General features: G+C 42.2%; 1 protein-coding gene across 1 annotated transcript; it reads right to left on the reverse strand.

Annotated features, from left to right (window-relative positions):
* Nucleotides 1-703: 703 nt before the first annotated feature.
* APOH (apolipoprotein H) lies at nucleotides 704-12,610 on the reverse strand. Its single transcript, XM_082604736.1, has 8 exons — nucleotides 12,514-12,610; nucleotides 11,941-12,120; nucleotides 10,430-10,526; nucleotides 8,938-9,014; nucleotides 7,982-8,170; nucleotides 5,364-5,543; nucleotides 2,984-3,181; nucleotides 704-858 (listed from the first exon to the last, which is right to left on the reverse strand). Exons 1-8 carry the CDS (start codon nucleotides 12,575-12,577, stop codon nucleotides 803-805), a joined length of 1,041 nt encoding a protein of 346 aa, XP_082460862.1. The 5' UTR covers nucleotides 12,578-12,610; the 3' UTR covers nucleotides 704-802.
* Between the last annotated feature and the right edge of the window lie 449 nt (nucleotides 12,611-13,059).

Below are 13,059 nucleotides of genomic sequence, written 5' to 3' on the forward strand. Positions count from 1 at the left end.
AGAACAAACTAGTGAAATGCGGTAGGATTGCCAGGCACAGTTGAGAGCGTATGTGAGCCCCATGTTCATGAATCAAAGTGGCACCTATTAGCATAATTGTGAGGTGTTCTTTTTTTCCAGCAACGTTCAGCTGCTCTGGTGCAGGCACAGGAAAGGCAGCTAGAGCCTGGGGTGGGGTTTGCCAGCACGTACTACAGAAGGCGAAAAGGCCAAGGGAGCATAAACAAAGGAGCAATGTCAGTGATGGGTCATGGAATTCTGGTGGGTAAGGAAAGCTATTTAGGCATTATGTAAACCAAACTTTAAGGGTTCAGATCCATTTCTATTGGCCTGAAAGTCGATGCATTCCTTTATGGTGATGCTTCTCAAACTTAAGAATGCAAAGAATTATCTGGGGACTTTGTTATAAATGCAGATTTGGGGGCCATCCTCGGAAATTCCGGGACACAGCATTTTTTTCCTTTGTAATAATTACCAGGCGATACTGATGCCGGAGTCTGTGGACCATTCTAAGAAAACTGTTGCATCGCAGTTGTTTTAGGTGAAAGCGTTTAGGAGTAGAATTAGGGAGAGGGTAACTGGGTTACCTAGGTAATTATTTACACTTTCCATTTCACAGCCATGCAAGGACAATGTTCCAAATATTTAGGTTTCTTAACCAGATAATTGAAAGTAAGCTACCATGGAGTAACACTGCAATGGCTGACGCAATAAATTCAGTCACTTTATTTTTCCATTTCCATTAGGTTCCTTGGACAAACACATACAAGTATGACATTTACTTTTGAATCAGAAAACCAACTTAGCATGGTTTTACATCAGATGCTTCTGTTTTCCAGAAAGCCAAAGAACTGTGCTCTGTTTGGGGAGAAAAAAAAATAAACATTTTAAGAGAAACAGTCATCTCTTAAATCTGTTAAATAGCCAAGCCAAATCAAATACATTTTATTTTTTTTGTTTTTGTTTTTTTTGTTTGTTTTGTTTTTTTGCAGTACGCGGGCCTCTCACTGTTGTGGCCTCTCCCGTTGCGGAGCACAGGCTCCAGATGCGCAGGCTCAGCGGCCATGGCTCACGGGCCCAGCCGCTCCGCGGCATGTGGGATCTTCCCAGACCGGGGCACGAACCCGCGTCCCCTGCATCGGCAGGCGGACTCTCAACCACTGCGCCACCAGGGAAGCCCCAAATACATTTTATAAATGTGTCGAATAAATCTAATCATGTGAATGAAGGCATTCAGTGTGAGTTTTAAGGGATTCGAGAAAAATCAGGGAAATGGTAAGTCACTCGTTTCCAAGAGAGAAAATAAAAGATTATGTATAGGGCCTCCCTGGTGGCGCAGTGGTTGAGAGTCCGCCTGCCGATGCAGGGGATACGGGTTCGTGCCCCGGTCTGGGAGGATCCCATGTGCCGCGGAGCGGCTGGGCCCGTGGGCCGTGGCCGCTGGGCCTGCGCATCCGGAGCCTGTGCTCCGCAACGGGAGAGGCCACAGCAGTGAGAGGCCCGCATACCGCAAAAAAAAAAAAAAAAAGATTATGTATAATTCTGACAGTCAAGATTAAAAGAAAAAAAGCTGTATCAGCCCTTTATGTATTCGCCAACGCCCCAACAGTGCTGCATCTGTCTGAAGACTGTAAAAGAGAACAGCCGGAAGAGGTGCATTAACAAAGCTCTGTCTGGTGTTTGGAAATTATCTTCTGCTAATATTTTTTCTGCTGATCTGTGCTAGGAGTACTGCACTTTGTCAACTTTGTCTCACGAGGGCTCTGCTATGTTTTGAACAATAACAATTTATCCAGTGCATTTCTAACTATTTGTAATTATAGTGATAATAACCATCATTATTATCATCGTGTACTTACTCCATGTCACGCATAATATTTCTAATCATCAAACCTATGAGGTGGGTATCATTTGCTGGTTATCATTTCCTTCTCTCTCTCTAGCTGGCCACTTCTCAGACCCCTCTCTCCTCTAATCTGCTCCCAACTCTCTCCTCTACCAGCTGATACAGGGCTGTCAACATTCTTGAAGCATTTCTAAACCTAGAGGCAATAATAGCTTCAGCCTCTGGCTGGTTCCTCCTTTGTAGAAACAAAGATATGTAGACCTTAAACCTGAAACTAATGCTCTGTGATGACCTAGAGGGGTGGGATGTGGGGGGAGGGTGGCAGGGAGGCTTAAGAGGGAGGGGATGTGTGTATACGTATAGCTGATTCACTTTGTTCTACAGCAGAAACTAACACAACATTGTAAAACAATTATACTCCAATAAAAAAAAAGTTACCGTAGGCAATGTTAAAAGAAAAGCACATTCTTGGAGAAGATATTATCATAGCTTGTAATTTAAAAAAAATGTTTTGTATCCAGAATTTATTTTAAAAAATAAATTTTAATTAAAAAAAACCCCTGAAACTAATGGCTTTAATGCTGGCCATTATACACTTCTTTATCACCCACAAACACAATATCATCTTCCTTAAAATGTTTTGCTCTAACGAATACTTTGCTCTAGTGGGTACTTTTCAAACTCTAGGAATTGCCAAAGGAAGGAAAGAAATGTTAGAAGATCTATAAACCAGTGACCATTGACATGAGTTACTTTGTAGTTTGGGGTGAGTTCTTTATCATTTGGGACCAAGAGGTGGTCAATATTATTATTCAATATTCCATTCAATATTATTCTTAGTATTCAAGCATAATCTGGAATTATACATGATGGCATAATTCAACACTCATCAAATAAAACCACAACCCTGAGTTTTAAGGAAAAGAAAAGAAAAGGAAAATGTGGGGAAACTAAATGCAGCTTACTGCTTCATCTTGCTGTTTCCTCCTGCCCCACTCTCTTAAAAAATGCAGTGGCCACATTAACATGGCTTCTTTTAGTCATCAGGTAATAATTATGATTATTTTTTATCAATAATTATGATTATGGCGAGGGGCAAGCAGAAGTGCTAGCTAAACGTTCCAGTGTTGAACTCACCCTTGAAGCATTTGGGGATTTGAATGATGCCGTCTATGCACTGGGCATCCTCTGTATAGCTACACTTCTTCTCCTTATTTTTGCAGAAGAAAGAAACTTTTTGGCCATGCAGCATTCCATTCTTAAATTTGTCTTGGATATTTACTCTCTCTCCTTCATATATCACGGTAGCTCTTTTAACAGATAATTTACAAGACGCTGAAAGAGACAATATTTGTAGTCAAGACAGGACTTCATTTACTCTTTCTTAAAGAAAGTGTAGCATTTGAACCAGTAGATGTTCAGACCTGAACCAAAGTGCTCAAGACGAGGAGGTTCTAAGATAGTAACATCAGTATCATTGCTAACTGCTGTTCCTTATCAATAGAACCTTTAATCATGGCTTCCAAGATCACCTTTTCTTCCCCTGGAGTAGCCACATAAGAAGGTCAGAGCAGGGAGGGAGGGAGACGCAAGAGGGAAGAGATATGGGAACATAGGTATATGTATAACTGATTCACTTTGTTATAAAGCAGAAACTAACACACCATTCTAAAGCAATTATACTGCAATAAAGATGTAAAAAAAAAAAAAAAGAAGGTCAGAGCAGAAGCATCAGATACTAGGCTTCTGTGCAAAAGAACTCCTATCAGATACTGCCATTTCAGATAAGCGTCCCCGCCCCACTCAGCTCCCATTTATTGAGTTGCGGCACCACCACCAGCCACTGTGAGCGTTGGCTCATAACAGCTCATAAATGCTCCTTTCTCTGAAAAATGGCCTTCAGCCATAAGAGAGCCACCTCTCCAAAGAGAGTATGCACATCAGTCCACAACCCCAGGGTCAGGGAAGGGAGCAGCCCGCAGCCTATGACAGGCTGACAAGGGGATCAAAATAAGCAGGTCCCCTTGCCTCTCGATGGGATTGACTCCCATGGTCCAGAGCTCCCAGGGGATTAAACTGAAGTTAAACTCTAGCTGAGACCACATCCTTGTTCAAAACATGGTCCTTGAGTTGGCAGCATCAGCATCACCTGGGAACCTGGTAGAAATGCTAGTTCTCAGGTCCTATTGCAGATCCAGCAAATCAGAGACTCTGTTTAAAAAAACCCTCTAGGAGATTCTGATTCACAGTGAGGTTTGAGAACCAGTGTCCAGCTCCATCCCACCTGTCTTACATTCTTTTTCCTGAGACTCACTTAATAAACCAACTGCATTTGAATCCCTGTCTCAGGCTCTGCTTCTAGGGGACCCCAACCTAGTCATATGTCATTTTGCCTGTTGTGCCTAAATGCCTTTTCTATTTAAACTGTCTAACCCGGACTTCCCTGGTGGTGCAGTGGTTAAGAATCCGCCTGCCAATGCAGGGGACATGGGTTCGAACCCTGGTCCAGGAAGATCCCACGTGCTGCGGAGCAACTAAGCCCGTGCGCCACAACTACTGAGCCTGTGCTCTAGAGCCCACGAGCCACAACTACTGAAGCCCACATGCCACAACTACTGAAGCCCACATGCCTAGAGCCCATGCTCTAGGCACGTCTGCAACAAGAGAGGCTACGGCAGTGAGAAGCCCACGCACCATAACGAAGAGTAACCCCCACTCACGCAACTAGAGAAAGCCCGCGCACAGCAACAAAGACCCAACACAGCCAAAAATAAAATAAATACATTATTAAAAAAAAAAAAAACTGTCCAGCCCACAGCAACTTGAGCAGAAATACAGTGCAAAGTTGGTGTTCTTTGCATAAGCATGGCACGGACCAGATCAAGGATAGACATCTAACTCAAAAGCAACCAGCATCTCAGGGAAAAGATGCCATTGAGTGATGAATCCTTTAGTTGAGAGGTCCTGGTGTAGAATCAAGCCAGGTTCAAGGTGAGTAAGCAGAGAAACAGAGATATGAGAGAGACCGTGAGGCCAATGAGATATGGAAAGAGTAGCAATAGTTCCTGACTTTCAGTTGCAGTCCTCAAGAGGACCAGTTGTGTTTCATTTCCTCATATTCAATGTCCATACAATTGCCTGTTGCCTGTTTATAATTCGTCACCATTTCCTGGAACTAGCTGGAATGTGTGGTTGGGTTTTGCCACAGTGAGAAGAGTCTTGACTAGAACAAAGCAAAAAAGGATGCTCATGGGCCAAGACTTAAAAGCAATTATAGGAAGCACACACAATCTTCCACCATATTATCAAGGCTTACAACAGATATGTTTATTTCATGCAGTTTAATCTCAAACAGGATTGCTAAGCGTGACGTTTCCCCATGCCCATATAAATCCCAGTAGCTGTGAATCAAGTCTGAGAAACAAAGTGGAAAATGACTGGAACAAGAAAATGGCAAGTAAAGGTGATCCACTGGATGAATTGGGAGGCAGTTTAAGACCTCACCCATATTTCTTACCTTTACAACTTGGCTGTGCAGACCATCTTCCTAATTTGCCACATTCTACTTCTTCTGGTCCATCCAAGGCATATGTATCATGGCAACCATATGTGGCTTTATCCTTGTAATAAAGTACTTGCTTTGCAGGATAGTTCACAAATCCATTGTCTGGTCTTGATGGGAACGGGCATCTTACTTCTAAAAAGTTTAAACAGTAAGATGTATTAGTATAAATAGCGTGGGGTCCAGTGGTTATGGAATAGCCGGCACTTGTCTCTCTTATACCACTGAATCACTGGGTGTTCCTGTGCCTAGAACACAATTTCTGGGGACCTTGGTGCTTAATTCTGTCCCCTTTATCTTATCCTTGTGAGACTCTGGATATTAAAATAGAAACAACAACACTTTGAAAGTAAATTAATGAATTACCAAGTGCTTTGGGCTTTCACATAATCACAAGGTAGTATTTATTGCAAACTTCATCTGCACACAGTCTAAGATGGTGGGTTTGAAAGACGGAAAAGTCTGTCTCTTTTAACCAACAGACCATGAAATTAAAACACAGAGATTCCCTCTATGCACACTAGAACAGCATTATTTGGATTTTAAATGTTAAATCTAATTCTTATGACTGTCTTCAGACTATAAAAGAAGCCAGCATGAAATAAGAAGGAGAAAAATGAAGGCTTCCCGGCTTTCTTTAGATCCTCAGTGGTAGAGCCCCAAACCCGTATCCCTATTTACCCCAGTAAAGAAAGCCAAGCTGGAGGGAGGAGCACAGAGCTCTTGGGAGGAAGTCTAATGAGATGGTTCAAGAGTACCAAATCCAGTGCTGTATTGCTTGGATCAGATTTGGCTCTTCCACAAATTGAGTGCAAAAGAATCTATGAGTCTATAATAACGCTAAAAAGAAATAGTTCATGGAGGAAAAACTCTTCTCTGTAGAAAAATTCCAGCTAATAAATATAGAAGGAAAGATAAACTTAGAAAGTCACCATTTTGTAACCACCAATGTCTCAGCTGACTGAGTTCAAGGATTATCAGTGGATGCTAAAATGAGTTAAATGAGTTAAAAAGTATTTAACTCAAATCCAATCATGAGTAAATAATCGACCAAATTCACATTGTGGAAACTTCTACAAGACAACTAGCATGTACTCTTCAAAAATGTCAGTGAAAGACAACCAAAAAGGCAGGGGATAATTCTTAACTAAAGGAGACCAAAGAGCTATGACAACTAGATAGAATATGTGATTCATGATTAGATTTCACATAGAACAAAACACGTGTATAAAGGATATTTCTGGATCAGCTGGGGTAATTTGCATATGAAATAAATATTGTTAATTGTATATAATATAATTGTTTAAATTATTATTGTTAATAATTCCAAATACGTTAAATGTCTTGGGTACAGTGATAACATATGACAATGTTGTTCTTAGGACACTCATGCTGCTGAAGTATTCACGGGTAAGTGTCATGATATGTACAACTTATTTTCACGTGATTCAGGGGGAAAAAGTATGTCTATAGAGAGAAAGAGAGAGAATGTCACAACATGCTGACGGCTGATATATCTATGTAAATGGCTGAAAAAAAGAAAAAAAAAGAACCCACTGCTTAGGACTTGGGAGAATTAAATGAGATGACACATATATAGGAGGAGACCAGTGCCTGGCCCAGAGTTTAGTCCCCCAAAAGGTGCTAGGTATTAGTAGTTGTAGTGGTTTCCCTGTGCTAAAAAGCACTTATGTTTGAGTCATTCAGTAGGTATCTGTAACACCCACTGCGGGAGAAGGTAACAGTCCTTAGTATAATTCCTGGTGTGCATGATAAATTCTACTTGTTATGCAGTTGACAAATTCAAAGATAGTAATGATGAGTCAAATTAAAGGAGAAAGAATTTTCATATATATTTTTATTTTATTATTATTATTTTTTTTTTGCAGTACGCGAGCCTCTCACTGTTGTGGCCTCTCCCGTTGCGGAGCACAAGCTCCGGACACACAGGCTCAGCGGCCATGGCTCACGGGCCCAGCAGCTCCACGACATGTGGGATCCTCCCGGACTGGGACACGAACCCGTGTCCCCTGCATCGGCAGGTGGACTCTCAACCACTGCGCCACCAGGGAAGCCCCATAAATATTTTTAAATCAAGTATTCTTGTGATTCTTAAATTTAGGTAAAGACTACAAAAGCTTATATCAATCTGACTGCAACCCAGTTTTTCACCTCAGTCTCTTTGGACCCCCCAGTTTAATCCAGCCTCACAGTAATACTCAGCTGTCCATGCACACACCCTGTTCCTTCACACCCCGCTGGCTCTCCCCATCCTGCGCCCTTGTGTGGTAAGCCTATGCCGTTCCCCCATTCTCCACTGCTCCCGCAAGCCCTTCCTCTGGGAAGCTTTCCCAAGCAGCTGCAGGCAGTCCACTGCATCATAGCTCATCTTCCTGAGCTCAGAAGTCAGGTCTCATTCATCTGGTATCCTGGGTGCCTGGCAGGTGGCAGATGCTGATAAACATTTGTTACACAAGGTCATTTGAAACACCCCATGATAGAGAAATTTTCAATCCTCTTCAAAAAAGAGATTCTACACTCCCATGATTATTCTGTCTTATCATTGCACTCACCCTTACATTCCGGTAATTCTGTCCAGTTTCCATGTTCTGTGCAGGTAATGGTGTCATTTCCAAACATTGCGTGCTGTGGCAAGCACTCAAAGACTGCCTTGCCTCCATACAGGGAGTTGTTCCCAGACAATGGCTGATAAACACTAAGTTTTGCAAACTTAGGTATAGGTGGTGGAGGGCAGGTTGTAGCTGAAAAAAGAAGGAGCTATCATTTTAATGAAAATAGTTAAGTCTTTTAAAAGTACTCTTTACAGAACAACAACAAAAAAAAAATCCTGAGATTAACTTGGGAAAATGCAAACTTTGATCAAATGCCAGGGTAAACACAGTCAACTGGAGAAGCCAAAGAAGAAAATATGATCTGGAAATCAGATGTCTGAACCAGTCAAAAAACTAAAAGATGAAGGAAATTTAAGTCTTGCCACCACTGATTTGCCTGTTACAAGACCACGTTGCTCATGACACCATACGTCTTGGATCCAAACGCTACCTTGGAAGACGTTCCTGGGAGTCAGAATTGGCGAAGGACTTTGCTGAGGGAGCCTCCTGCAATAGTTGCTGATGACAAGTCATTTGTGACATCTGAGTGACATCTTGGTCCTAGTTTAGGTTTGTTTGTTCCTGTTGAATACCCCCTGCTTTTGTACTCTGTCTGTATGGAGCTTACACAAGTAGCTTCACACAGAGACTGAGAAGTGGGTTGCCGTCCTGACCTAACTAATCTGGAGTTTCAGTGTTAGAGTCAGGGTCAGGGTCAGAGTTTGTCATTCCAAAGCAGTTGTTTCATCTTCCAGAGTAAGATATCAGGATGAACAGTCCCCAGAAAGGTGACCAGCCATTTCATGGAGCTGGGACTGAGGGGGTTTCCAGGGTGTAGATCTTATAGTGGTAAAACCAGGAAAGTCCCAGGCAAATCAGCTGGTCACCCTCCCTATAACTGGGGCCCACAAACTCACGAGCACAGACAGGAAGTTGCGGACTCCATTCTCCCTCCTTAGTGCATTGAGCAGAATTAGCTCCTTTCAGATAAAACCTGCAAAGGGAAAATGTAATCCACTAAATTATAAAATAATCCACCCATGGCATCTCAAATGTCGTTTCTGTTAAGCATTGCTGCAGATGGATATTGGCTTCTCGGGACTTCTCTGGTGGCACAGTGGTTAAGAATCTGACTGCCAATGCAGGGGACACGGGTTTGAGCCCTGGTCTGGGAAGTCCACGTGCCGCGGAGCAACTAAGCCCGTGCACCACAACAACTGAGCCTGTGCTCTAAAGCCCGCGAGCCACAACTACTGAGCCTGCGTGCCACAATTACTGAAGCCCGCATGCCTAGAGCCCGTGCTCCTCAACAAGAGAAACCACTGCAGTGAGAAGCACACACACCGCAACGAAGAGTAGCCCCCGCTAGTCCACGTGCAGCAACGACGACCCCCCCAAAAAAGTACTGTTGGCTTCTTTTCCATCTTATAATACTGTTTTCCTGAGAGGCTTAACATTCCTCTAAGGCTCATCAAGTCTCCCAGCCTAAGGCTGCAGGGAACTGCTGAAGAATGAGAAGGTTCCATCGCTAGTGGGTATGGAAGCCAACCCTACCCAGTGCCCAAACCCCTTGTCTCCAACCAGCTGGTCAGGTTAACTGCTTCCAAGCAAAGAACCACCTCTTTTTCAGGATCACAAAAGTGAATCAGACCAAATAATCTCTAATATTCCTATTCTGAGAGCCTGCTGACCCAAATGTTTAAAAACAATGCAGTCTATTTCCATTGCAAATGTACCAATGTCCCTGAAGCCAGTTTGTTCAAGGCCACTCATCATGAAGCCTACCAGTCAATTGGTGTTTCAGATGAAAGGACTGCCTCTCTTTCACACACAGTATTTCTTAATCTCTAATCACAAACAAGCTTCCTCAGTGAAATTGTGCTCTGCTCTACAGCCGATGAGCTATCGCCAGTGCCACTGATGGTGTATCTGCTCATAAGGCACATAAGTCACATGACCAACCATAAGTGCTTTCCTCTGGGTTTGCTGTGAGGAGGAAGGTTATGCTCTACATCATCGCACTCAGCCTTCTCCATAGAATTCTCTTCCACGAGGTCACAGTCGATGAAATTAGCCTCATAGCTAAAGCCCAAGTCCGATTACTAAAATATTTTAACCCTCATGCCAAGATTTGGCCCAGAGATCATAAAGAATTAACACCCAGTTTCAATAATTTCAATGTACTCCTCAAATAAGTAACTAATCAGGAGCAGAAAAATTAGAACGTTGACTTCATATTTCACTAGCTGTTGTATTCTCCACCCCTTACCCCGCCCTCAACACCACTGTGGATTTGTATTCAGTGATTTGTACTCAGCAAGTCCAGCCTAAAGACGAGAAACGGACCAGGCTTGATGATTAGCTTAAGGGCGGAGGAATGGGCTGCATCTATGAGCCAGAAGTCCTTACCCGGTATTGCAAGAAAAATTGATCGTGTTGGGATATTCAAAAGTTGTATAGCGTACAGTTCCGTTTCCTAAGATTCCAGCAAAAGGACATACTCTGGCTGTGATTTAAAGATATAAAGGTCAATTTCCATTTATAGAATTTACTATTAAAATAAAAATGTATAAACTCATTTCTATCCTTTGATCCAGTAACTCTACTGGTAACTATTCTAAGAAGATAACTCAAAATAAGTCAAATGATATATGCACTAAGGCACCCATTGTATTGTTTGCCATGCAGCACTCGGGATCTTAGCTCCCCGACCAGGGATCGAACCCTCGCCCCCTGCAGTGGAAGTGCAGAGTCTTAACCACTGGACCGCCAGGGAATTCCCTGTATTGTCACTTCTAATGACAAAAACCAAACAGTCTAAATGTTCACTATCATGGTATTATTTTAATTAATGGTAATTAAAGGGTAAATCCACCTGAACTATGATACAGCCAATAAAATATGGATTATGAAGACTACAGAGATATAGTCCATGTTTCTGATATGCTAGTGAAAATAGAAAAACACAAAATGGTATCAACTCACTGCAATGAGGAAAATATACACGCGGAAAATAACTTGAAAAAGAAAGTTGTTAGTGTTCCAAAGTTATGGCTGATTTCCGGAAAAATTTTCCCTAATGATGTTACAGTGGTTTTTCATTAACAATTACGTTTTGTCTTTTTTAATCAAAAAGGATATTAAAATCACTGTATGAACATGTATAGTTTTCACAAATGGTATCACCCACACAACCAAAATAACCAGAGCTCGGATAGGTCCATATAGTTATTTTTACTGCTTGACTTCTACATAAAGTTGCCAGAAATTCTCTCAGGTGGATTGCTCAATAGTCGACTGTGAAAAAATAATGCCAGCATGATATCACAGAACCACATTCTGAGGAATAAATAAAAGCAACCATCGGGAATTCCCTGGCGGTCCAGAGGTTAGGACTCTGCGCTTTCACTGCTGAGGGCGAGGGTTCAATCCCTGGTTGGGGAACTAAGATCCCACAAGCTGAGCCACGTGGCCAAAAAATAATACAGCAACCATCTACCATAAAGTCAGATATCTGTGAATGTATATATACATATATAATTGTTATATTACATATGATATATTATTACATATAATATTCCTGTACATTATTAATTTAATATATTTATATTTTATTATAAATATAATTTGTAATATAATCTCCACTTTTCTTTTCACAGCGGCGGTGTTTTCCTCCCCTTTTATCGTACCAAGTCTCTTTTTAAAATCTCCCCTAGTTCCAGGCTATGCTGCAAATAGCACTTACTGTCCTTAGCCTCTTCTCCTGTGGAACTCCCCACAGACCCTCCTGTTTCTTCACAGCCCTCCACTCCACAGTTCTGCTGGCTTTCTGTACCGCGAGCATGACAAGGTAGGTCATCTCCCCAAAATGTCCAGAACGTGAATGACGGGGAGAATGCATGAGATGGAGGCTGACTTACGTGCACATCTCAGAGTGTTGATGGGCCAAAGTCCAGTGAGCGGGCAGATAAACCGCCGGAGGATCCCTCCCCGGGACACGTAGCCTGGCTGGCAGGAGTACACTATCTCCTCCCCGGGGTCATAGGATGTTTTTAATGGAACAACTCTGGCAAATGGTAAGTCATCTGGCTTGGGACAGGCTGAAATAGAGCACAAAGCAGTTGCCTGAGAAATCTGTATTTGCATTTTTAAGTTCAGCTAGCACACACAATGAAAAATATTTCATGCTACCAATAATATGCATGCTGAGTTCTGTACCAAATACTTGACTTATGCAATACCTCATCTAATCTCCTCACCAACTTTTGAAGGGTGCTATTGTCATCTCCATTTCACAGGTCCGTATACTGAGGCTTAAACAAGGTAAATATCTCATGCAGGAACTTTAGGCATGGCTATATCAAAGAACCAGCACCAATCCACTCTCTCAAGCATCCACCCTAAAAAGAATTTAACTAATCATTATGGATCCCTGGCATATACAAGGGGGGTGGATATATGAATTATTTTTTTCAAAAGCAAAGAGTACTTACTTCGTCCTGCAATAGCAACATGGCAGAGATAACTTGAGAACAAGATGAGCACGGGAGGAATCATTGTGGATGGTTCACACTGGCACAACCAAAGTGCCTTTCCTCTACTAAAAAGAGAGCTGTAAATATTAAAGTGCTTAAATATTAACCATTTTGGGGTGTACTTTTATCTCTGTAAATAGAAGATAAAGGATCATGGTTTGAAAGGAGCTCCGAGACCTACATTCTTTAATCATTTACTTTTCACTTTGGCGGGTCTGTTGTGAAATCTTCGGTAGATGGTTTCTGTCTTCATGATATTTATGTTAATGGCACACAATAGCTCGGTCTTGCCTCTGTTACAATCCTGGGAGTTCCAGATTGCCTGGCCTCTGGTCCAGACCTCTTGCTCTCCATCCTTGGTTTGTGCAGTGGTGGATAGAAAACGTGAAGGCTGAATTACCTGTTCCACCCCCAGCCTTGGCATGCAAACTGAGGACCATCACTTATTTTCAGGTCTCTTCACCTCTAAAATGACGTTCCAGGTTCCAGATATATGAGCAAAGA

This window comes from Mesoplodon mirus, assembly GCF_964341445.2.
Source record: "Mesoplodon mirus genome assembly, chromosome: 18".
Lineage (NCBI taxonomy): Eukaryota > Metazoa > Chordata > Mammalia > Artiodactyla > Ziphiidae > Mesoplodon > Mesoplodon mirus.